The sequence below is a fragment of the Calonectris borealis genome, chromosome 1 (assembly GCF_964195595.1).
Source record: "Calonectris borealis chromosome 1, bCalBor7.hap1.2, whole genome shotgun sequence".
Lineage (NCBI taxonomy): Eukaryota > Metazoa > Chordata > Aves > Procellariiformes > Procellariidae > Calonectris > Calonectris borealis.
The window spans coordinates 218,005,222-218,030,907 of NC_134312.1; the positions used below are offsets into that span (position 1 = coordinate 218,005,222).

At 47.3% G+C, this 25,686-nt stretch overlaps 1 protein-coding gene across 1 annotated transcript in view; it reads left to right on the plus strand.

The window, feature by feature from the left end:
* MAP6 (microtubule associated protein 6) overlaps window positions 1–24,224 on the plus strand; it is a 45,394-nt gene extending 21,170 nt beyond the window's left edge. Inside the window, exons 2-4 of the mRNA XM_075140627.1 lie at window positions 8,944–9,157; window positions 10,841–11,037; window positions 24,048–24,224. Of these exons, the coding sequence (XP_074996728.1) occupies window positions 8,944–9,157; window positions 10,841–11,037; window positions 24,048–24,117 (481 nt within the window). The 3' untranslated portion in view covers window positions 24,118–24,224. The remainder of the gene's footprint in view (window positions 1–8,943; window positions 9,158–10,840; window positions 11,038–24,047) is intronic.
* Window positions 24,225–25,686: the final 1,462 nt, after the last annotated feature.

Here is a 25,686-nt window from a genome sequence, read left to right on the forward strand (position 1 = left end):
TTCAACCTGACCCTGACCCATTTTCCAGGGGTGAACATGACATTTACAGATGGGTTGTTTCTTGAAGCATGCTCAGAAATGTCAGGCTGTAATCACCCTGGGAGCTTTCCTAACAGGCTGCATCGACTGGCTTCATTGCTGACACCCACATTGAACTCACCAACTTGGCAGGCTTGAGCATGTACGAAGATACCACAGCAGCTTCTCTATGGAATGGCCAACATGCGTCCCTTCATCAGTAGGACCCATAAGCTTATAACATCAAGGGAAATCCAGAGAGGTATAAACTGGCAAATCTCCGTGGGGTTGTGATTCACACCGGGAGGGTTCCTGAGGTCTCAGTGCCTTTTGGTTTAACCTCTCTTCAGATCTCCGGATGGACCTTTCTCTGGTTTCTGACATTTCTGCAGTGGGATCTCCTGGTGTTATCTTCCCCAGAGTCCACGCTTTTCCTTTGGGTGGGTATTTAGCCACCGGGAGGTAGGGGGGGCCTTGGGCTGCTGGGCTGTAGCAGATGCTGATGGATATCCTTTATCTGGCTGGGACTGTGCTTTCCCCATGGCTGGCTGAGCACAGGGACTTGGGTGAACGCTGCAGGCTGCAGAGTGGAGCTAAGGTGAAGGTAGCAGTGGAAGGAAGGAGATGATCATGGAGGTTCTGGTGTTTATCCTGCGGTCCACAAAGTGAACTTGGTGTGTCAAAGGTGCCCAGATGTGCCACCTAGTCTGAGTGTGGGGATTTATCTCATTCTTCCTATCATACATGGACCTCTCCACGCTGCTCAGTATCCCAGTGGTTGGCTATTCCTCACGGATGGTCCTCAACTCTCCTATTTCTCTGTGCTGAGACATGAGCAGTGGCAGGGCTGTTACTCACGGGGTTACTCTCCCACAACTACGTTGCTTTCTGAGCTCCTTGGCCCTCTGCAGTGTTCACCATCACCTTCAGTCATGTATTTGTACGTTTTAGACATGACAGCATGTGCAATAATTCTGCCTCCTTGAAAAGCCGTGCTCCGTGGCCCTCAGGCAATGCAATATCCATGATTTGTGGGCTGCTGACTCAAGCAACTTTTATAAATGGATCGCAGCGTGGTTCTGCTCTGCCAAATGACTTGGACTTCATCCTTTTCAGTACATGAATCATATCTTGCTCATAGCCTGCTTCAGCCAGTGCTAAAGTTGAAGGCTCAGCGCTTTCCTCCTCTTCTGTGCCAGTGCTGTACTCGATGGGCCCTAACCAGAGATGTCCACAGATACTGGTCCCTCCCCATCCTACTCACACTTACTCCATTGTGCATTGTCCAAGTTTCAAATTCATGCATTAATATATCACATTGTTTTAGTCTTTGTACACAATTAGATATTGGCCCGTCCAAACTGACTTGCTCTGTGTATGTGTATAGTATATGTGTGTGTGTGTGCGTGCATGTCTTAGAGGTTAATTATTAATGTTTGGGAAAAAATAATCTTGGGCACCAGGAGCTTCATTATACCATTCACAGTCTCAGTGCAGCTTTACAGTAAATTATTGTGTACAAGATAATAGCATGGACATTAGAGGATAAAGCTGTCATTAAGCATCCACGTAGGAGTTAGAGACAGGGCAGTTGAGGCAGCAGACAATGAGGGGGTAGTTCTTGCACTTGCGGTGGCAAATTTTGTATGTTGACGAGACCATTGCAATAGGAGTTGGTTGGAATTGACCTTTTAACCAAAGGGGGCTGGGGTGGGAGATGGGATGAAATGGTTGAAGGCAGCGTCTTGGGGTGCAGGGGACATACTGTGTTGCAGTTAACATGTCAGGCTGTCAGAAGCAGCAAGGAATCATCCAGGTCCAGGATTTTTGACTTATTTCTCTGGGAGGCAAGAACACGTTGTGCCGTTTACTATTGCACGAGGGACCTCAGCATGGGGCAGTGTTCCTTTATTGCTGAAAATGTGTTAGGAGTCACATTTTAGCTCTTGCAGAACAATAACCATTGATCAGGCTTATCATTAAAATTAATTGTGTTTGCAGGAGGATACACAGCCTGTTGATATTGAGTCCAAATGGAATTTTTCTGTTCACATTAGAAAAGAGAACAAGATCAAAACATGTGCATGCTCCTCGTATGAGCAATCCTTTGTGAGCAGAATTTGCTCGCAGTCCAGCTAGTCCAATATCTTCTGGCTGATCATGGCCAGGACCAGAGGGAGGTTGGAGGAGATTCCTACAGTGTGGAATAGCTGCTGCTTCGGCCCGTAGTTTGTAGAGGGCAGCTAAATGCTGAAGAGCAGTGTTAATGATTATCTCGAGGATGTGTTGCTGAAATTTCCTTTAATACCTCTGAATATTCTCAATATCCATCTAAATAGCCATGACTTAATTAAACCTCATTAAATGCTGGACTTCATTGACCTCCTTTCGCATTGAGTTCCAGAGTTCGACCAGGCATTATCATTGATTTTGGGTTTCCCACTGTTTCATTTCACTGAACATCTCTTTTCCTGCATTAAGAGGGAAGAGGGAGCTGGAGAATATTTGGGAGCAAATGATACTCTATTCCAGAAAGGCAAAATAATTTGAAAATCCCAGACAAATTTGTTACTTAGTTTGGCCAAAACATATATTTTTTTCATTGTTGTTTTGTTTAGAGGAAAATTAAGGAGAAATGTGATGTTCTGAAATATTCCTTGTGAAGCAGTTTGATGTTTTGCTTCATAAGGGGATTCATAGTCCTTTCGTGTTGTCCTGAGTAGAGTAAGGAAGAAATGGGATGGAAAAGAATTAAAGAAACTGAAAAATAAAGTTAAATTTTAATTTTGGAATGAATGAAACATTTCAGGCCAAATATTTCATAAAGGATTTTTTTTTCCGGTGAAAAATCTGAATATTTTTCATCTTTGATTGAGCCATAGTTTTTCAGATTAAGGTAGAAATATCCCTTCTGTGCAGGACTCCACTATGAAGTTCCTGGTCTCCCTTTTCTGCGCCATTCATTATTTCATATGTGCACATCAGGATGAGGGAATTGGGCTGGCTCAGTGCCAGTAAAACTGCTGTCAGCAGAATAGATTTAACATCCTGTGCTTATTCTGAACAAACGTAACCTCTCTTTAAGGTCCTTCAAAGTAGGTGGAAGCTTTGAAGTGGTTAAACCTGGCCCCCTCTTCCCCTCCTTCCCCGCCATGGCTTTGCTCTGGCATCAATAGATGAAGGCAATCAATGCCTACATGAGTGTTTGTGAGCATCTCCAAGCCATAGCATCAACCCCATGTCCCCTGGCTGGGGTGGAGGAAGATGTTGAGGTCACCTTCACCTGCAACCACCTTTAGCAATCCTCAGCCAAGGGGAAAATGCAATTAAAATAAAATAACCAGGGTGGATGAAGCCCCATGCAAGAGCAATGTGGTATCCACTGATATATGTGGAGAGCAACTCTTGGCTTTAATGGATATGGATCAGGCCACCGCCTCCCCAGGCTGCAGTCATCTTATAGGAAGATCTGCTACCTATTAATTTGCAAGACGTCTGCCCGCATCCTGTGCAACCCTATGTTCTCGTCAGGTCTGTAGATGGCTAAACTCCCTTTATCTTCACTGGGAATTTTTCCTGTTGGGCTTGGCTTGCAAAAGGTCATCCAATGCCTCATACACTCCTTTTTGTTGAGTTTCATTTCGATTTCCATTTCAGGTCAGCACTGGGTTCCCAACTGATTCTAATTATTCTTTGTATGGCTGGGACCAGAGCTAGGCAGAAAATTAGAAGACGCGTAATTTGCTGCTATTTCAGTTCAACCCCTCTTTTTCATGCCAAGATAGCAATTCTTAAAATCTTCCTCAGCAAAATGAAGAGCAATGAAAATCCCTTAGATAAAGAATTACAGAGCTGGACTAAGCTGTGCCTCTTGGATATGTCCATGCTGGTGCTCGTTCATGCTCGTGACTCATCCTTGCGGCGTGAGCAAAGGCTTTTGCTCAGGTTTTAGGTGAGCTTTGAGGCTGAGCTCTTTTAGGATGGGGTCTAGCACACTCCTGAAATAATTTCAGAGCTAATTTTGTGTGGAGCGGTCTGCGGTGGTCCAGACACCACTATGACCTGTTGTTCTCAAAATAGGGAAAAATAACATTTTCAGGGCTCATTTCAGATTGCAGCCGGACTTTGTAACTTTTGGGCACCTTCTCCACAGATTGGCCCTGGGATGTTAAATAATAATGAGGGAGGTCTCAGAACTGCAGGGGCTTTCCCCAAGCCAGGGTTAGTTTTAGTGTTACAGGAGCAACCGATATCAGATATTTTTCCTAGTCCCAGAATGCCAAAAAAAAAAAATCAACCCTTAAAGCTGCTGCTTTTCATCTCACTTCTTTGCTGCGTATAAGGAGTGTATAAATTTATAAAGCAGCATCTCTGAGTGATGTAAATATCCTGGAGCATCAGGCCAGTTCCAGATAACACAGTGCGACTGCCCTAAGAGGTTGTAGCCGTGCCGGGCACTGTTTGGACAACATGAGCTCATGGTGACGTAGGACCATATCAGACATTCGATGGAGAGTCACCAGATCTAGAAAGGGGATTTAGGCCACCTTCCTGAGACATCCTCCCATCCCTACAATCAATAGAGATGCAGACCCCAAGTAGGGCACCTGTCTCCTCGTTCGTACCTTTGCATTAGTAAATTCAATGTACCTGGCACTCAGATGTGGTGATCCAGGCTGTGAAGTTGCTAGCCACACTCCTGCCTATGTTTTTGGCCCAGGGTAACTAATACTTTTCCAAGCAGTTTTTGGGCTGGGTTCAGGAGCTGGCATATTCCAAGGGCAGTTCCCAACGGGCTGTTTTCCCTCACTCATCTGTGGTGGAGACGGAGAGATTTAGGAATTAGTACTTTTGTGCTAATATTAACCATGGTAAGTTGATTTTCTGGGCACTGACGCAACCAGCACAGAATAGCCTGTGTCTATTCTAGTAACACTTTTTTGCAATTTATGTGTTGCCTGAATATCAAAAATAGGCGCTGAGATCAGCTTGCTGCGCCAGACGTAGCTGTAGTAAATGGTCTGAGTTTCTCTCCTCCTTCCACTGCCTCTGCAAGTTCTAGATAGCAGATATGCAGAATTGGGCACACTGGGTGCTTGAGCATGGTCACAGCAGGGAGTAGCTGGTCCATCCCAGGTGTGGTAGGACTCCATAAGACCGTGGCCCATGCTCTCTCACATGCTTGAAGGGACCGGTTCTAGTGTAATAGCTGGTGATGTGAAATCATGCACATTTGCCTGAAAAGGATTTAGAATAGAATCATAGAATTGTAGAATAGTTTGGGTTGGAAGGGACCTTTAAAGGTCATCTTGTCCAACTCCCCTGCTGTGGGCAGGGACATCTTCAACTAGATCAGGTTGCTCAGAGCCCCGTCCAACCTGACCTTGAATGTTTCCAGGGATGGGGCATCTACCACCTCTCTGGGCAACCGGTTATTTCTAGATGCGCATTGAATCCGTGTGACATACCTGGTATTTACAACTTCTTTGTCAACACTGTAAAATATTTCAAAATCAATAGCCTTCTATCCTCCACTTCCAGAGAAGATCGTGGCTGAGCTCTTTCAGAGCTGGTGGACATAGTGCATTAGCATGCATCACCTAAGAATTACTATCCTTTGCCTGCAAAAGTCAGGCTCATCTTGGGAGATGCAGGGTAGTCAAGGGTCCTGTCACCAAGTACAGCGGAGCTGAGTACTCGCAGAATTGTTACATCTGCATTAAGACCAGCAAAGCAAGGATGGAGAAGAGCAGAGGAATTCATGCTCATTTTTAACGGTCGGATGAGATTGGTTGTTGCATTAACAGCCCAGCTCTATCGCATGATCTCTTGCTTTACCATTTCAGCAACCAGCCCATGGGAGTGCAGAAATGCATTCCCTGCTAGCCCGCAGGTAGCACGAGACTTTTTTCTCCCTTTTCTCCACCTCGTGTGTCTTCCTTGCCTCCAGAGATCACAGGCTTTTCAGGGAGCAGCCCGTCTCTTTCTGTATGTTTGCATAATGCGGTGCATAATGAGGTTGCCAGGCACTATGGAAACAAATACGATCACGCTGCTTCAGAGCTCACCTCCGTATAAACCAGCATTTTGTGAGCAGCAGAATGAATAAATCCTGGTTTGTGTTCCGTCTTTAAAGTCCAGGCCCTAGGTGCACGGTACTACAGCCTCCATCCTTTGTCTCTGGTTCTGTAGATGCAAGCTGTGCTTTGCAGATTGACCTGGTGGTCCTTGTGGGCTGGTTGTCCAGCTGGCCTTAGAGTGAGTGAGAAAATGAATTTTACCTGTCTTTCCCTCAGTTGAAGAACATCTTTTGAATGTTCCTCCTGTGCCCACTCACTGATTTTGAGGAAAGGTGTGATTTTCACCTCTGAGATTTCTACCTCTGCCACAAATACAAAAGAAAATAGCTAATGGGTTCAGAAGTTGCTAGGAAGGAATCTGAGTGTGATAGACATGGGCAGAGCGAATTAGTGCATGATTTTATTTCCTTTTGAAAATATATTTCCTTTTGAAAATTGTTTCCTTTGGAACAAAAGTGGATCCTAGGAAGAAGCCTCTTGTCTTCTGAGGAGCTTAGGATGAACTTTGAGTTTGTCAGCAATGTATTCACGTCTTTAATCCAGTTCTTTAAAGATTCTTTAAAGAAAGATTCTTCTTTTTTCTCAACTCTTCATGCAGGAGGGATATTTTAACAATGGACCGCAGAGAAATATCTGTGGACAAATGGGTGACCTTCACTGAACAGGAAGGAAGGGGACACAGATGAGCCCATTCATGTATTGCTCGTTCAGTGCCACAGTTTCATGAAGAATAGCGTCCTTCAAACAGGCAGTATCCCTGGGCCGTTGGCAGGATCATCCAAGCCCAAGAAGGGCTGAATAGTAAAAGAGAGGGAGGGAAATGAAGAAATACAGGGAAAATAAAAAGTAGATGTATGTAGAATCAGCACTAAGAAAGGATGGAGAGTGGGAGACGGGATTTGGCTCGTAGATTAAGACACCTAATTTAGAGGTGTATGTGCGAGTGTCTCCACATGTGCTAGATGTTTGTATTCCCATCAGTGGAGATCTAGTCGGTTAACAGAGCCCGAAGAGGCATTCAGCTCATCCTGAAGCAGTCACCCATCTTTGGCAGAGGGAACGGTTCACCAAGCTCCACTGACTGTGTTGGCCAGTCTGCACTGACTACCACAAGGACACAGTCACCCTGCAGATGTGGTGAGACCTTACCATAGGTGTCTTAGGAGAAGAAACACACCTAGGAAACTGTTGCAACCAGCAGTCATCTTGGAAGAGAAAGGTTTTTTCCATCTTTGCAGTGGGATTATGTGAATGGAAAATGTCGTACTGGGTGAGCAGGGAGCTACACTGATCCTGCATGTGAAGGGATCATTTATTATGGTCCCTGAGGACAACAGATGAACTTCTGCAGCCTAGCCTCCCTGTCTAAGCGGGTCCTCTGATGACCGACGAACTGTGCATGTCTGTACTGAAGCTTTCCTGAGCCTCTGGACTCAGTCCAACTGCTTATCTTCATAAAACTAAAAGCTGAATATCTTCATGACCATTTGTCAAATTTGGTTGAAGCTGATTAAGATGTTCAAAGCTATTATGGGAAGGGATTGACTGGCAGTACCCTCACACAGAGTTCATTTCCCTAATAAACCAGGCTGAAAACGAATAACACAACCCAAAGGCGGTTGAGTGGAAGAGGGCAGGAGGGACAGGATCTGCAACTTAGAGGTCCTATTGCCTCAGAGGTTCTGAAATTAAGACAAGGGCTTTGATTTCCAAGGAAAATTCACCCCTTTGTGGAGGGCTTGTATCACCACCCTTAGGATAGCTCCTGGCTTGCACTGGAGTCTTAAGGATCTAAACACTGCCAGGGACTATGTCTGAGCATGACCTGTCTAAGGTAGCAACACACTTGTGGTTTCTTTATCCCCATTCTGAGGTGAACAGCAATTTTTAGAGAGAAAATGAAATGGTTTGCTTCAAAACTAGAAAGATGTTGGTGCTCCGTTGGGAAGAACTAAAAAATGCACGAGAAGGAGGCTGTGGATGCGAACAAGAATGTGTCCAGCAGATGCTAAAAATCTTTGAAATGTGTTTGGTTTTTTCCTCCAAAAAGTCACAGCTCTGTCCAAAAGAAATGAAAGATGGTGTTATTTTTTCCAGTAACTTGGGAATTCACCATCAGCTAATAAAGAGAAGCCATACGATACCTGATAAACTGCGCACTTCCTACTCTACTTGAGTTTATATCTAAGACAGCTTTATCTTAAACTATTCCTTTATGGAATTAACAAAAGCTGTTGAGCGTAATTCGGTGCAATATAGGCAAAATGATACAATTCACTACTTGGAGGCATGGGTAAGGGGTGTCTGTAGAAAATCTTGGCTCCTTGCATTTCTGAATCACCCAGCTAGCTTGCCTGCAGGGAAGTTTGCTGAGAAGTGTGTGTCCTGTGTTGAGTTGCAGAACATGAATTTTGATGTTCCTTTCTAAATATGCTTTTCCACCCTAACTGCGAGAGTCAGGAACTGCTTGCAGGTAGCTTCAGTGCAGAGATGAAGCTGTAGAGACAAAAAAGCATCTATGTTTTTGAAAAAAGGATCACAGTCACAGCTGAGGCCAGCTTTCAGAGGGCACCTGACCATTGTCACACAAGTAGCAAGTTGTCTGGTGCCCGGGACTACCTGATTTTAATAGACCAAATTTCATTTGAACTTCTCCTAATGTGTCAATGGGTTTAGATGAGGTAAAAAAGGAGCTGTTGGGAGTCAGCTTCTATGTAAACCTGACTGGATGGAGGCAAAAGCCCTTCCCAGTAGACCTTGCGGAGCAAGGAGGGATTTCATTCCCACATTACTACTACTGTCCTGTTGGTTTAATTCCTGAACCCCTTTCTTTTTTGATCTTCAGAAACGAGTTCAGACCCTGGGTAGATGTCAAGCCTGTGAAAGCTATAAAAGCGAAGGCCCAGTACAAGCCACCAGAGGAGAAGATGACCCACGAAACCAGTTACAGCGCTCAATTCAAGGGGGAAACCAGTAAGCCTGCTCCAGCCGATAACAAATTCCTGGAGCGCAGAAGGATACGCACTCTCTACAGCGAACCCTACAAAGAACCGCCAAAGGTGAGAAACACAGCAGAAGGGACCCAGGGCCGTCACTGCTGCTGGTGGGATATGTCCAACCCAGTAAGGCTGGGCTGAACACTGCCTGCTGTCATTCCCCTTATGTGGCATCTTCTTTTCCGACCAGCGGGTGTATCTGAGGATCCACCTTGGAGATGTTAGTGGATGAAAAGCTGGACATGAGCCGGCAATGTGCGCTCGTAGCCCAAAGGCCAACCGTGTCCTGGGCTGCATCCAAAGCAACGTGGCCAGCAGGTCGAGGGAGGGGATTCTGCCCCTCTGCTCTGCTCTGGTGAGACCCCCCTGCAGTGCTGCGTCCAGCTCGGGGGTCCTCAGCACAGGACAGACATGGACCTGTGGGAGCGGGTCCAGAGGAGGCCACGAAAATGATCAGGGGGCTGGAACAGCTCTGCTGTGAGGAAAGGCTGAGAGAGTTGGGGTTGTTCAGCCTGGAGAAGAGAAGGCTCCGGGGAGACCTTATTGCAGCCTTTCAGTATTTAAAGGCTGCCTACAGGGGAGGGACTCTTTATCAGGGACTGTAGTGATAGGACGAGGAGTAACAGTTTTAAACTGAAAGAGGGTGGATTTAGATTAGATATTAGGAAGAAATTCTTTACTGTGAGGGTGGTGAGGCACTGGAACAGGTTGCCCAGAGAGGTTGTGGATGCCCCATCCCTGGGAGTGCTCAAGGCCAGGTTGGATGGGGCTTTGAGCAACCTGGTCTAGTGGATGGTGTCCCTGCCCGTGGCAGGGGGTGTGGAATTAGATGATCTTTAAGGTCCCTTCCAACCCAAACCATCCTGTCATTCTATGGGCTCTAGTACAGGTTGATGCACTTTGGAGACAATACTGCCCTACGTCAGACTGTAAAGAAGTGAGGGTAGGGCCCAGATGAAGAGGTTTTTGCATTGTCATTTCCTAGGTGATTATCTAGACAGCTTTCTCTTGCTCCCTCCAAAACTATAAGCACCCCACATTACACTTTATCCCAGGAACAACGTGGTAAAAGCCAGATCTTCATCTACAATTAATTCAGAGCACTCCACTGATTTTGACAGTAAGCACTTTTGGGTTTGATCAGATGCAGGACACGTGTCGAGGAGGGCCTGGGCTGAAATGTCCTCCAGCCTTGTTTTCTAGGAGCAGCAGAGGATCTGCATATAAATGGAGTCAGTCTGTGCAGTTTTAGTCCTTCCCAGAGTTTGTTAGTGCTTAGATTTGTGAGGTCTCAGAGGGATAGCAGGGCCAGCAGGGAGGAGCTGAAGGCTTCTGTTCCTCCTTAATTTTGAAGCTGTCCTCCCTACTTTGGGGGCTGTAGAAACAAGTGGATGCAAGACACTGTTGTGGACTTTGCTCAGGTGCAGCTGAGTGTCCTGCGCCCCAGCTACCCCAGGCGATCTATTGGAGCAATCTATTAGGGACAAGCAGACTGAGGAGTCATGTCCTGCAAGGTGGGGATTTGTGCCAGCCTCATTGTCCTGTTTCTCTGCTTCAAATCCAGAGAGAGACAATCCCCTCTGGGCTTGCAAAACCCCTCTTGAAGTCAGAGGGCAGGGCATAGCTGAGCAGATAAGTAACATTCACGTTGTTTCTGATCTAAATGCTGTTTTCCACCTGTCCTTGTGTCTCTCTTTCTCTCCCTCCATCTCTGTGTTGTTGTTTTGCGTGTCGCCCTCCATGCAGGTGGAAAAGCCTAGCGTAAAGCCTTCCAAACCAAAAAAGACCACAACAAGCCATAAACCCCTGAAAAAGGCCAAAGACAAGCAGATTGCATCTGGCCGGGCTGCCAAGAAAAAGAGCGCGGAGACCTCCAACACAGCAAAGCCAGAGGACAAGGAGAAAAGTAAAGAGATGAACAATAAACTGGCTGAGGCAAAAGAGTAAATGTCACTGCATTTCCCTTTCTTTCTCGGTTTTTTTCCTTTTCTTTCTTTCTTTCCTTTTTTTTTTCTTTGCTTAAATAAAGGCCACAAAATTAATTAGAGGCTTCTAATCTGCTTTTTGTTCTGATTGTATTAGAAGCTTTTCTGTTTTATTTCCAAGGAGGATTAGGGAATCCTTGTTTCTGAGGTCAGGTTGTTCTGCTTTGCCTGCACAACACGGCTCTGCACAGAGTGAGGGACGTGGGAATGCACAAGCCGGGTCTTAGGAGATGAAGGTGATGGATCAACCATGATTGTGTCCAACAGCCTGTCCCTTTCCTCGGGCTTGGTCCTTCAACGCTTTAATGGCATGGAAGTGCCCGTCAAGCCATGGAGGGGTTGTGCTCTCATCCCATGAGGTCCTTTGGGGTTGGCCGTTGTTTGGTCATCTCCCCCTGGTGTCAGCAGGTGAAAGGTTTTGGAGGCAGAGAGGATCAGAGGTTCATTCGTGGTGCCGTGGATCTGCCATAAATTTGCTAGATTCAGTGGTGTGGCCAAGAGCAATTTCCCCTGGTGACACCGGTGGGACTTTTGCTCCAAGAAGCAACAGGGAAGGAGATCCCGTGCAAATAAAGGGCCAGATCTTCCCCCAGGGTAGCTGGGGGACAGTTCTAGCTGCATCAAGGCAGCTTCACCCATCAACACCACTCAAAAGGCTTGATTAAAAAAAAAAAGAAGTGAGGGAAGGAGGAGAGAGCAGTGAAGACTTCCCAAGCATGTGGCAGGTCAGACTAGGTTATCGGCAGGCTGTTCTTCCCTATTGTTTTCCCTAGGTTATGGATCTTTTTAGTTATTCCTGGTTTATTTTGAATCTTGGTCTGCTTTCTTCACTTCTGGGGTGCCAGTAGACAGAGCTAGATTTCAGAAAGAGGTTTAGTTTGCAGATGTGGCCTTCCGAGGGGTAGAAAGAAGTAAGTCACCAAGGTTGGCTAGAGCTGTCAGCCCCCGTTGTTTTGACTCTCCCAGCTGTTGGAGTTCATGTTGGCTCGTAAGCATCCTAAGAGGACCATAAACCACTTGCTGGGATCCCCAGACTCCCTTCAGGCAAGATCTCAGGGTTTCAATCCTATTTACTGTGCTCTTACTCTAGGAAATCCCCATGCCCAGCAAGACCAGTTTGGAAGCTGTGAACACAGTGGGACCATTTGTCAGCGAGTATGAACTGGCCCAACAGACTGGCATTGCATACCCCAAAATTTGGGTCGATGAGTCAATGGGAGCTAGGAGAGGTATGGTCCCAATCCAAATTTACGTGCCTAACTCCTGGATTGGGTCCTAAATACATACGGATTAATCTTGATCCCACCAAACTGAGCTGTTAAACTCTCCTGTAGCAGAGTGGCTTGCAAGTCAAGATGCAGGGTTCTTCTTTATTTTTGCAGCTCAGTATTTCTATCCTAACATGCAGTCCAGCTTGAAACTTTCAGAGAACAGACAGTTGGGAAGAACAAAGAGAGAAATGGGAAGAAGAGTAGGGAGGAGGTGTAAGAGGAGAGTATCAGAACTATATTGCTGTAGAGGTGTTTGAATGAGGAAAGTCTTGCTGCTAGGATATTTTAGAGATGTGAAACTATCTAACAGAAAAAGGGATGGGCCAGGAGGGTGAGGAATCCTGTTTTTGGGGTCTCACCCCATTAGAATTGGGTCTTTTGGAAACATAAATGAGTGGTGGGCTACAAGGCTGAGAGAAAGTTTCCAAAGAGGAGGAAAGCTCTGTGGTATACAGATAGTGACATTTGCTGGCCTTAGTAATGAATAAATGCCAAGTTCAGTGTATTGTGTGATGTGTCCTGTTTGCCTTGCTCTAACAGCCTAAAGCTTTGAGTATAAGTAAGTGTAGTGTTCTGAATTCAGTGGTGTATTTCCAAGCTTAGCTGTGTTAGAACTGTGTGCTATGAGCTAGTCAGGTTGTGTATGTGGAAAATATATATTCATATATAGAAATATATATATTTAAACCTCCGATGTTTAGGAGGAAACCAGGGAAATCCTCCAGGAAGTAAAACTGTGGAAATCTTTGCGAATGTTGTGCATTTTTTGATGTGCATGCTCCATGGAGACGCTGACCTGTCCGTATTGACCATTGCTTTTCTGAGTGCTCAGAAGCCCCTGCAGCACCGCTGGAGTGCAAAGCTCAGCTCTGTCTCCAGAGCAGCTTGGCGAAAGGCTTGCGTTGAGCTGGTGGAGAGGAGTGCCACTCACAGCTCTTCCCACCCCGTCGCACAAGGGACAACTGGCCAGAGAAGCCTGAGCTTCTAAGACTTGGTGTGATTCCTTGGCATTTAGATGCTTCATCCATCTTCACACTCCTCAGTAACGTCCTTTCCTATCGCAGGATATAGCAACAGCCGTGAAGATGACGTGTCACAGCAGGCAGAACATGTCAGGAGGGCACGTAGACAGTTACCAATAGCCCAACACCCCAATCTCACTGTACATAAGGAAAGACCATGCCAAACAATTCTCCCAATTATTTTTTGGCCCGAAGCTTCACATTCAAAGAGACAGCACGCTTGCCACCATTTCACCTTGAATTCAATGGGAACTTAGCCCTTGACTTCAAGGGTAACCAAATTTTGCCCAAGGAACATCATTAAGATGCTCAGACCACCTAATTCAAGCATCTCCATGACTCTAGATCAACTGCTCATCATCTAGGGCTTCAGGGTTGCTTCTTCTCAACGAAGAGCATCCATCATGGTGTTTGAATGAAACATGCACAGTGAGAATATGGCCTTATGTTTCCTTAATACATGAAGTTTTTGGTGGCATCTAACTACAAAGCTAGGTATGAAGTGGTCTAAAGTCCCTCTCTAGTGAACGAACTTTCCAAGGGCCATTGAGCTACCTATTTTGGACACCTCTCTTTGGGTGGGATGAATGATCCTTGGAAGTTTCAATCTTTGCAGAAAGAGCCTGGGAGAGTGGTAGGGCCTGGGGACCTCCCTCTCAGACAGCAACAGAACAGGGATATAAATCCTGGCCTTTGCTCCATGTGCACCAGGTCCTCAGCATCCATCCAAGCACACATTGCGTTGAATGCCAGGAACTGCAGCAGAGTCAGGCCTCAGGGTGAAATCCTGCATTGCTCTACCTTCCACAGACTTTATGCCCATCCGACCCACTCAGGTTTATCAGAAAGGAGACTAAATCTCTGCCGTTTCAAGTTCACTTTGGACTCTGAGCTTGTCGATCCCACTGGGAAAGAGTGCTCTGCTGTTCTGTGTTTCCAGCTACCACGGTGCTGATTGTTTCACCGCTAATTTGTAATATGTTTTGCTTTCCTTGTAAAAAGAAAAAAAGAAATGTTTTGCTTTTTACCCTGTGAAAGTTCCTACGCTGTCTGTTGCTTGCTTTCTCATTTTCACTGTATTGTACTTTTACTCCTTTCTGCAAAATGGTGCTAACTGCTGACTGAGCTCCTGTTTTCTGACTGCTTTGCACACCGATCACCTGCTTCTTCATTTGCAACGCGTCCGATAGAAAAACATGGCTCCCATGAATTCCACAAACTCTTGCCTCTTGGAGGCAGATAGGAAGTATCTAATTAATATTTTGTGGCCTGGGTTTGGTTGCATATCACAAATTGTCTCTTGTAATGTGTTAAGCACACCTCCTCGTGGTGCTTTTTCATTCTTGCTGTTCTAATGAGAATGACACACACACACGAACACCCCCCCACACAAATTAATGTATAGCCAATTGATTGTGACGTGCTTGTGATCTTTGCTTGCTCAAAGGGTTTTTTTTTTCCAATGATAAATAAATGCTAAAGACGAATACCACCTCCTTGATCTTGTTTTCTCGATAAGAAGCACAGCTGAGCGAAAGAAACACCCTTCCCGCTGCAATCAGATTTGTGTTGCTTAGAGCCACCACTTCCATGCCTGCCGTAGGGACAACTGAGCTGTCACAGCCCGACTCCCTTTCGATGGCTGCTGACCTCAGACTAGCCTGACGTGAGAGCTAAACGTAGGCGTTTGCAAATGTGAAGATGGACAGTGAAGTCCTGTGGACGGAGCAGGTAGTTTGCTTTTATTTTCTATACATACGGCGTGTCGAACAGAGGGTTGGTGCGGTGAGTGCCCTGCACGCAGGCTGCTGCTGCACCTTGCTCCTGTCCACGTTGCAGAAACCGAGCCCCGTCGAGAGCTGGAGGGAGGGGAGATGCTGTGGATGAGGTGGCTTAATTGCACACCCTTTTCCAACTGCCTACAGCTTTTGCTTTGGCCCAAAACCACCTGAAAGGCCCATGAGAGAGGTCAAGGGGCTATAAATCCTCATGGAAAGGAGGTGGCAATTCTTGGGTTGAGCACTTTCAGCGTGCTGCAAGCCTAGCCACCGTTGAACAGGCATTGGGCAGTGTCTGTGGAAGTGCAAAGCACTGATTTTTGTATGAATGGAAGCGTTTGCTATCTGGAGAAAATGATGGTTGAGAAGAAAGCAGCGCTGAGGGCACAATTTTATTTTAAATGGTGAACCCTAATCTTAGTTTCATCTCTTTTTTCTTTTAATTAGCCCATAAGCTCCTACCTGCAATTTTTTTTTTTTTAAACCATGTTTTCTCTTTTAAGGGATATTCCAATAACATCCCCACCAACCTGGGGAAAATTGTCTGCATTGGGGTTGTATTTTGAAATCTCTCCTCCAACATAGCTCTGCTGATTTCCATGGAGCACCGACCCTTTTCTGCCTTACCGTTTCTGGGTGCTATTTCTCATCCCTGCCTGGTTTACAAATCACTTTCTGAATTTATTCTGTCTATGACTACATGCTAATAATAGCGCTGCTTTCTAATGTCCTGCCGTATCACCCTGCCTTCCCTCTCCCTTCCCCATCAGCTTCATCCATTCATCGATCACGCATAACTACATGATCTTTAAAGTGTTTCAGCTGAGCTGCAGGTCTGGGGATTTATTATTTGACCCCTCCGCATTGGAGAAAATGTTCATTTTTAAAAGATTGGTCATTGATGGGACTTACCTGTCACAATCCATGTTGGCCAACAAAATGTTTCTCCTGTGACACAAAGGTACGGGGTCTTTTCCATGCTGTAGCATGGATGGGTGATCCATCTGGTCCCACCCAGCTGCTCACACTCAGTGCTGGAAAACATGCCCTTGCTGCCCTATCGCTCTCTGATCTTGCTCAGCATTGCAAAGCCTAAACACCCAAAGGGGCAGGATGCATTTCTAAGAGGCAGTAGGACCTCCTGGGCTGATGACAGGCGTGGGGACCTGGACTCACTGGTCTTTAACCATCACTGTCTGACGCTGCTGCTACTGACTCACTCCTTAATCTTTGCCAAGTCATTAGTGACTGGCACTGCCCACCTATTTCCAAGGGCTGTTGTGAGAACGATGTCTGTGCAAAGTGCTGGAGGTGGGTTGCTAAAACTGAAATGCTTTGTCTTATAAGAGCATTTAGTGTGGAGGCGCTGGCTGGAGTAAAAATAGTCCTAATTGTCAGTGTTGGTGTCTGGTGAGGGGACAAGGAGGGGAGAGAAAATATTGGCATGTTGGATTTGAAGAGTCAAGTCTGCTTCTCACACTGTTAACGGAGCATCTGAGCGCGGCTTTGCTTTGATTGCGCAGGGTGTGAGCAGCCCCATGAGGGGTGGCCGGCATGTTTCCGATTTTAATCAGTTGCTTTCAAATACATCGTGTGCTGAGGGCTTCAGCACACCCCCCCGAAGACTTGTGCATGGGTGGATGAAGAGGTTCCTGCCTGATGCTCTCCATCCCTCCATCCTGTTCCCTGCGTCAGACAGGAGCTTAAGTGCCTTGGGCACAGGACTGAGATTTGCTAATTTTACCACTTCCAAATCTCTGAGTTTTCTTTGAAAAACCTGAGTTATCATTATTACATCCCTGACTGGTAAAGCAAGGTGAAAGGATGAGTACGGATATTTCATCAGCTGACATGTCAGCCTTTATACGAATGCAGCCTCTTGTGTCGCAATATCCTTTGGATTTAGGGTTTATTTAGAGATGTGCCAGTGCAGGAGAGAAAGGGACTTTTTCAGAAGATGTCTCTGTCATAGCTGGTACCTCCCAGCATCCAAGGAATAACCACCACCCCCCAACAGCAACATCAACATCAAATAAAGAAGAGCTGTACAGGAAGAAGAAATTCCCTAGTATGAACATGATGACATGGCCATGTTCAGCACTAAGAACAGTATCTTCTGCACAGTTGGGAAATATCGTGATTTTCAGATACGGGCTACAGCTCTCCCTGTTTCCAGTGTCATGGTAAGTTCGATCCAACTGGGGATTTGACAGCCCACTTCCATTTGCCTTTATTCATGTGAGCTTTCTGGGTTGGGAGCAATTCCACTAATGCCACTGGGTCTACTCACAAGCTCAGAGGTCTGCGGTGAGGGGTAACACAGCTCTGAGTACTTCAGGACTGGTGATTTATCGTGAGCTATGGGTTGCTTGTAAACAGTCTTAATTTCTGTTGCAGGGTGCCCTGGAAGCAGCTCCCTAATCACGACTGTCATGTGGAGGAGATGTGAGCCCAAGGATAAAAGAAAAGCCTGCTAAGGGATTGAAGGCATCTTTATGCTTTCTAAAATGCCAGCTTTCCCTGCAGGGACTCTGCTCCACAGAAACCAACGGCAAGGACCAGCCGCCAGAAAAATGATGGATGAGGAGTAGTGACAGATCTTAGCCATATGTGAGGGCACTGAGGAGTAATAACCGTTCCTTCCATGCTGGCGGTTCAATGGTGTGAGAGATGGAAAGGGAGAAACAGTTCTGAAACCCCCTTGTTGTCATCTGCCCACCTCCCACCCCACCCTAGCCTGAGACACGCAGCAACCTCAAGCCCCTGAGCAAAGCTGGGTCTTCCCATATCTCCTTGGGGAGCCAGAGACCTGTGTGCCCTGCCTGGCTCCGAGAGAGGTCTGGAGAGCTGGGTCACAGCAGAGGGTGAGGAGCACCCTCCACGGTGCGTGGTGGAGGGGAGCTCACCACACAACGGCTGTGGCAGGCGGGTCTGTCCTCATCAGTTAAACAGCACCCAGGAGCACTTGATGGTGCCAGGACATGATGGTCAAGGTAGGGAAATCCTGAAAGTAGTCCCTGCTCCTTGGCCTGGTTCAGGATTTAGTACCCAACTGAGGACCAGTTCAGCTGTGGCCACCTTGTTTGGAACCAAGAGATTTATCAGCAGGGACACGAGCCGGCAAGACACCTTTAACTGAATGAAATCGATAGTGCTTTGGAGTCGCAGGGCAGTGGATGTCCTTGCCCCTGTTGCCCCTGCTCCCTTCCCTCTCCCCAGGTCTTATCGCTGATCAGACTTGTCTGTCCCTCTCGGCTCCTTCCCGTGTAGTCTTCAATGCCCTCGCCACCCCACCAGACCCCACCTACCCACCACGCCGCTATTCCTTCTTGCCTTCAAAATCATTTTCCCTCCATCTTCCCTGCCAGCTTTTCAGTGCCTCTCCCACAGCTGCTTCTCCAACCCTTTGCTTTCTCCCACCTCTTCCCCTCCAGCAACTTTCCCCTCCAGGTCATCCTAAATACCCAACTCTACCAGGGGCCTTCTCCTCCCCATCCTCCCCGAGTTACTGTCTCCTGTCCGGTCTTGTCTCTCTTGGACTGTAAGCCTTTTTCTTTGCCTGTACTGTGTGATAACGCTCACTGCTTAGAATAAACAATACCTCACCTACCGCCTGCCCTTTCTCTCTCCTGTTTCTTGGTGTGGCTTCAGTAGATGTGTCTGCAAGCGCACCGTCTGTCTGTCCTCGTGGCCGGTTCAGCAGTCGGTCTTGCTGCCGCAGCTCGATCCGTAGTCTTTTGGGATGGCTCTGCTCGTGTTTTTGTTCTGCGGTACCTTCCTTTCTTTTTTACAGTCACAGAGACAAGCTTTGTTGTCTGTGTCGGAGCCCAGCGTATTCAGAGCTGCATGACCTTCTGTCCTTTGCAATTCTGGTGCATCTGATAAAGAAGTTGGCCTTTCTCCAGCTTCGTGCGGAGATGTCCTGGGTTGGCAGGTGGCTCAACAAATGCAGCAACTGAGGACAATGAAGGAGAAATCTTGTAGCCCAGAGCAGAAGCAGCCGATGTTAAAGGAACTGCATTTCCTGGTGCAATACAGAAAACAGTGGGCAGAAGTGTGTCAGTGGAAATCCAAGCAGATGCACCTCTCGGGGGGGAAGAAGCAGAAACTGGCTTAGCAGCAGGATATGTTTCAGAGATGGATGCCCAGGAGGCTTCTTGTGGTTCAGAAGGTGCCCTGAACATCTGCTTCCTCCATGCCAGGCTAGGACTAGACCTTCCTGTGATCCCTTCAACCTGTGAGTACAGCAGGGACCCAATTGTGACTAAGTCCCAGGTGGCTCCTTTCTCCCTCCTTGTCCTTGTAATTTATTGCCTGAACGTGCTAGTTTGGTTTGTGCTGGCTGGAGCTGTGGAGATGGTGCTTCTTCCCAGCTGCTCCACACACACATGGAAAGATGCAGGAGCAGCTCAGTTCTCCTACCCTTACTGTGACCCTCACTGCCAGGGCTGTGACACCACCCTGCCAGAAAGCAAAGGAGACTTCTTATCATGCTGAGTGAGCAGCTGAGCTCACAGCATTGCCATCAGTCTGGTTTCACGGGCCATCCGCAGAAGTTAGGTCTGAAGACCTAACTCAAGGCCAAAATGGTTGGTGGACATGGATGGGAGAAGGATCAAGCGGTGCTCAGTCCCCTGGGCTTTCTTCAGTGGTGCTGTGCAAGAGCAGATAGAAGAGATGAAATGTGTGGGGAGGTCCAATCCTCCTCAGTGAGGAGCCTGGAGATTTCATGTAGAACAAGCAAGACCTGCAGCTGGGTTGTGCTTGGCATCTCCAGGCTCTAGGGATTTCAGTGTAGATACTGGAAAGAGGCAGTGGGAAAGAGGAACCCTTGGTGTAGGTAGTGCCCTGCATCCTTTCCCATGTGTCACCATGTCCCACCTGCCGTGCTTTCACAGTGCTGCCGCCTCCTCCTCCAAACTCTAGACTCCAAGAGTGAAAAAGCTCTAGAACAACCTGAAACAGCGGCCAAAAATCCCAGCTGCACAGTTTTAGGGACTGAATGGTATTTAGGACAATATTCCTGCATGCCGCTGGGGTCCCTAGCTGACCTTGTGGGTACACTGAAGTCTTCTAACATCTGAGTTTCTGCTAGCAGAGCTTTGTAAGTGCTTGTATAACTGCTGTTTCGCAGGTGGACATTTGTTTAAACTCTGAAGTTTGCTCACCTCACACCTACAACAGGTCAGATTTCACAACCAGACACTTTCTTCTCCTTGCTGGCCCCAAACCTGTACGCATTTCCAGGGCACACCCAACCTATGCAAGCGATAGCAACCCCTCTGCTTGCTTAGATACAGACCCAGGCTGAAATTCTTCATTTCCCTGCTGTAACTTACAGCTTAGCCCCACTATTTGATGCTGTTGCTTTTTCCAAGGAATGTAAATGAGACCAGATATCGAGTACAACATTAAGGCCATTTTCCAGGACAAAGACGACTTGTATTTTTGTCACTGTTATCACAGACAGCAAACTTTGATGCACAAAGGGCCATAAAGCATTCAGCAGAGAGAAGTGAGTCGCCATGTCCTGTAACCTAATTGTTAATTGCGTTTGCCCAGGAATCAATGAGTTTGTATCTTCTGAGGAACATGAACCTGCCACTGTCCTCCTGGGCGAGGGCCCTAACCAAAAGATCAGTTCCTCCACAGAGGAGAGCCGTCTCCTCACCTGAATTCTCTGGGAAAAAAAGGCCATATTTCATGGTTCTTTGCAAAAAACGGCTCTTCAGTGCCAAACTTCACAGCTGTATGTGCCTGGGGGTCGTGTTGCTGTTCCTGAGCCACCGGGAGAGGATTCCTGGTGCTTCTAGTTGCTCTTGAAGTCAACTTTCAATTTTCCATGTGCCTGGAGTTGACTCTGTCTGTACAGACTCAGAACAGCTCCCAGACAGTTAAATTGCTGTCAGTGAAGATAATTTTGCAGAGGGCGATAAACATCATCTGCTCTGTTGTAATACGAGGCCACCAAAACACCAAGACCCGAATCCACGGAGGAAAAAGGGTGAGCTGTGAGCCGTCCTCCACATCTGTGAAGAACAGGATAACATTGCCGGAGCCCATCACCATCAGAGGCAAGTTTAGACCCCAAGTCACAAGAGCCCACCTCCCTGCTGTTACACCAGGACCAGCGAAGAGGAGACTGTGCTATGTGTGCTTCTCGTGGTCATCATCCTTCGTTGTTTCCAAACACCAGGTGCTGCCTCTGGGAAATGAACCCCTGCTGAATTTCATACTCTTTCTGCATCTCTCTCTCCGCCGTAACCCAAGTAATGATCTGTCACCTTCAATCCATCCCTTCTCCATTTCTCACCTTGTCACATCACACAATTAACCTCTCCTACACACATGGGTTTCGCCAGGCAACAGTTTGCCACCAGCAGCCCTCGTGAGAACAAAGATCTCCAAATTCTTTCCTCGCTTGGCTAAGACAAAGATCATTTGTAAATGCTGCTGTTTCTGTGTTAGGTCTCATTACTTTTCAGGATCAGGTTTTCCTTTCAACCCTCCGATTTGCACCCTCCCGGCTCACTCCTCCCAAGGCTGGTAGCCAGGGCTGGACCTCGCTGTGCAGCCCTGCAGAGAGCAGCCAGGGCTGTTCTCCTCCCGGTGAGAGGCTGTGCAATGTTGTGTTGTCCCTGGATACCAGTTTCTGGGGAAAAGAATGTAATTGCCTCCCCCTCGCACTCCTTCCAGTTTAAAACAGACTCGGAATGAGCTTTACTGGGAAGGACAATCACACAATTATCTGTATTCGATGCAAACAAAGAGGAAGCCAGGGGATGGGGATGGGACACAGCCTCTTTCTCCTCCAGAAGAGGAGAATGCAGTACATGGTTGAAGGATGCACACGCTCATGAGAAAAGAGCCAACAGATTAAAATGAAGAAGTATCCACCACGCAAACATGCACCGCATGTGCCAGCTTTCATGGCTGCCTCAAGAGAGAGGTACCAGGCCAAGGCTGCTGAGAAGGGTGAATTCCCCTGGTGACTCCAGCAGGGGCTAAGGGAAATGTTGGAGGGTGATTTCAAACAGGTTATGTTCCTCCAGGAAGAGATTATTTTGGCTTTCAAACTGTATTCTGAAATGCAGGGCAACAGCAGGAGCAGGGTTGGACACCAAGCCCAGGGAAGAGGTGGGGTTAGTCTGGCGTTGACCCACCTACAACCTGGAGCATCACATGCGCACTGGCACAGAAGACCTGAGCTCAGGCTCCACAGTTACTGCATTCTCCTTTACTAGACCAGATATGAAGACGTTCTTGGAGGCGATGGCTTGGCATCTGGGGTAGCTGCTGGCAGCCTTGGGCACGCTAGCCACTGGCAAGGACATGCAGGCATCTCCAGCCTTCTCCAGAGACCAGGCAACAGGTCCTGTGCATCAGCACAGATGTCTGTGCATCAGCAGTATGGACCTGGTTTGACCTGACAGTGGGGCATCTTTCCAAAAAGGAGCTGCCCTGCATTTTCCTCTAGTCCCTTGATTTACGGTGCTGGGCTCACCTCATTCCCATAGGAACTGGTAGGTTGGAAGGTCTCAGCTGTTTTCCTACACGGGGGACACAGGGGAAAGGCCATACCAACCTCTGCCAACAGCTTCTGGCAGCAAATCTCTTCACTGTAAGCACGAAGGGCAGGATGAGGGTGAGTATTTGAGCAAGAGCTGTCCTGCCAGGACTCTCCACGTGGTCCTGCCCCATGAGCCTCTCATACAGGGATGGTTGGTCTCACGTCTCTGGGTTGGGCTGGTTTCATGGGCCAAGGAGATGGTAACTAGCACCTCTTCTCCCGGCTCTGGTGTCAGACTCTTCTTCCCTCCTTTAACCTGCAGACTGGAACCATTCCATATGCAAAGCCAACATCAGGCTGGGGGACGAAGGGGATTTCCACAGTCCCTTAGTGCAAAGCTGCCCATTTTAAAGCTGAGCAGGTTTCTCCTGCCTCTCCATCTGCTTTCTGCAGCCTCACAGATCCCTCCCCATCCATCACACATCTCTCCTCATCCCTGGACATCCTCCTTCTCTTTCTCTCTCCCAATGAAGGTTGATTCCCTCGTTCCCTACAGGTCTTTCCTTCCCCATCTCTCCCTCTGCACTTCAACAAGACCCAACCTTCCCTCCAGCACCCATCCAGAGCTGCTCCTGGCAGCATCTACCCTAACTCCTGACCTTTGTTCTCTTATGCTCCCATCCAAGACTACCCCAAATCCACTCTACAGGAGCTATAGTTTGCCCATAGCATGCAAAGCATAATAAAAACTCAATGCTTAGGCTGATGCACCTCTGCTGTTTTATCCCAGGGACAGAGCTGGCCCCAGAGCTCATCCCAACAGGGATCCAACACCTTGGAGTCAACATCTCCTCCTGGTGTCTCCTGGGGGCATTGAGGAGGAGGGGTGTTCTCAAATGGGGGTTAGCATGTGTTAGCTGGGCTTTGCTTTCCTGCCGGTTGTTTTAACAGGCACCGGGTGCTTCCTGAGCAGCACAAGAGCTTGGCTCCCCTGCGTTATAGAGCTTTCACCATCCGCCTTGAGGGAAACTGCTTCTTTGTGAGACAATTTTACAGCGAGGTGCTTGTTCAATGCAGGTTATAATCAATTGGCAAGCATTTTTCATGGCTGATGAGTGGGCCTGATCCTGGTCACAGTTGAACCAAGGGCTGGTCAAAAAGTCAAGAGCTCCAGCCCTCCCAATTTTGTGGACATCCATGGGTTTTGGACTAGGACCAGGCTCACCAACCAGCCTGAAGACATACCAAACATGTGCGGGCTGCTTGGGGAGCGCTCTGCAGAGCCATTTGTCATGGGCCAAATTCCAACTCGGGGGTGGCATTTTGTTGTCGTGCTCCAGCCAATTGCTCTGACAGCTTTGCAATGATGCTCTTTCTCTGCTTCCAGGACCCCTGAAAAAACCACTGGTGCTACAGACCAAGAACCAAGTACCTTAGTGCAGGACCAAGGCACATGAAGTCGAGCACTTTCTTCTGAGCGGCGGTTGGAGCAAACGTATAGTCTGCATGAAATGTGTATCGTCTGGCTGGCATACAATAAAGCTGATGATCAGAGTTGAACGACAATTTCTCTTGTCTCTCAAGCACTGAGAAGTTACTGTCACCAGGATCTGTGTAACGCAGTTAGCATGTCTGTGCCTTGATTTATATTCAGTAAAGTCAGAGAAAGAAAACGGGTCCAATTCTCCCTTTATTCGTAGCTGTGAAACAGCACTGGTTTCAATGGTCTCTCTAGTTTACACAGGCAACAGAGAGATCAGATTCACATCTATAACTCATGGAAGTACCACACTGGATTTCAGCGATAATCCTGGAAGCCTACTCATAGGATCAGCAGCTCTTTTCAAAAATCCTTGGAAGATTTAACGCGTTGTCAGGAACTCACATTTGGATGTCGCCAGGTGAAGCACATCTTGTGCAACATCTGGCAGATCCTCTTGTCATTGCGTTGTAGCCAAAAACATCTCAGACCTTCTTCTGAGGCTGTTAACCGTCAACTTGTTCAATTTGCCGTTTAAGGCAAGTGCTGGACAAGACACCAAAACTTGCTGGCAAATTAGTATTTCCTCTCAGCATTTTTCAAAAAATGTTTCATTGCAAAATTTTAAAGTACGAACTGGAAATGTTGTAGGAGGAATGCAGCTGGTTCATGGGATTAGCAGGTCTGGTTGTTCTGTATGCCCATCTTTTCTGGATGAGGCTCCCTGTGTCCATATGACACATGCAGCACATGATGGGAGGTGTGGTCCAGTCCTACAGCCTGTCCTCTATAGATGGCCAAGTGCACGAAGTACCCAAACTGTCGTTCCAGCAAGGCACTGGTCCAGCACACTCCAGTAAATACTTCTAGATCTAGGCTGAACATTTAGAGCCAGGATTTGCTTTACTTTCCGCGAGCGCTAACTTTAAGCAGAAGGCTGCTCTTCCCTCCCAAATTAATTATACTTCATTAGAGGTGGGGAGAGCCAGGCAGCTTCCATGGAGCTCCAAAGCCCTCCAAAACCAGAGTGTCTGGTTTGCTGGGTCTAGTTCAGAAGGAAACTGCCTTGGGCTTGGAGAAGTCATTCAAGTATTTCAAAGTGAAAATGCAAGTCCATGATACACGGTCCTCCTATATAAGTACTCTTCCTATACAGATACCTGTTCTGTGTAGGAGTAACTTAAGAGTGATTCCAGCAATGGCTGGACCAACTTTAAAATAAGTGAATGTTTTAGAAGATCCAATCTCCTTCACTTGCAGAGACCCTTGGTTATTATTGCTATTCGTTATTCATATTGTACCACTGCTAAGGCACCCTGTGATGGCCAAGGGTGCCAAGAACTGTACAGACACGGGACAAAAACATGGGGATCCACTCAAAGGACCTTGAAGGCAAAGCAGGAACCTAAAATTGCCTCAAGCTCCTGCTGTTCACGTTGTGGTGAGTTATCTTTGGCAACAGGAAGGTTGGAAAGAAACTCCTTGTTAAAGGGATAAAATACAGAGGAATATTTGTAGCGACAGCGTTTGTACAAGCCAAGAAGAA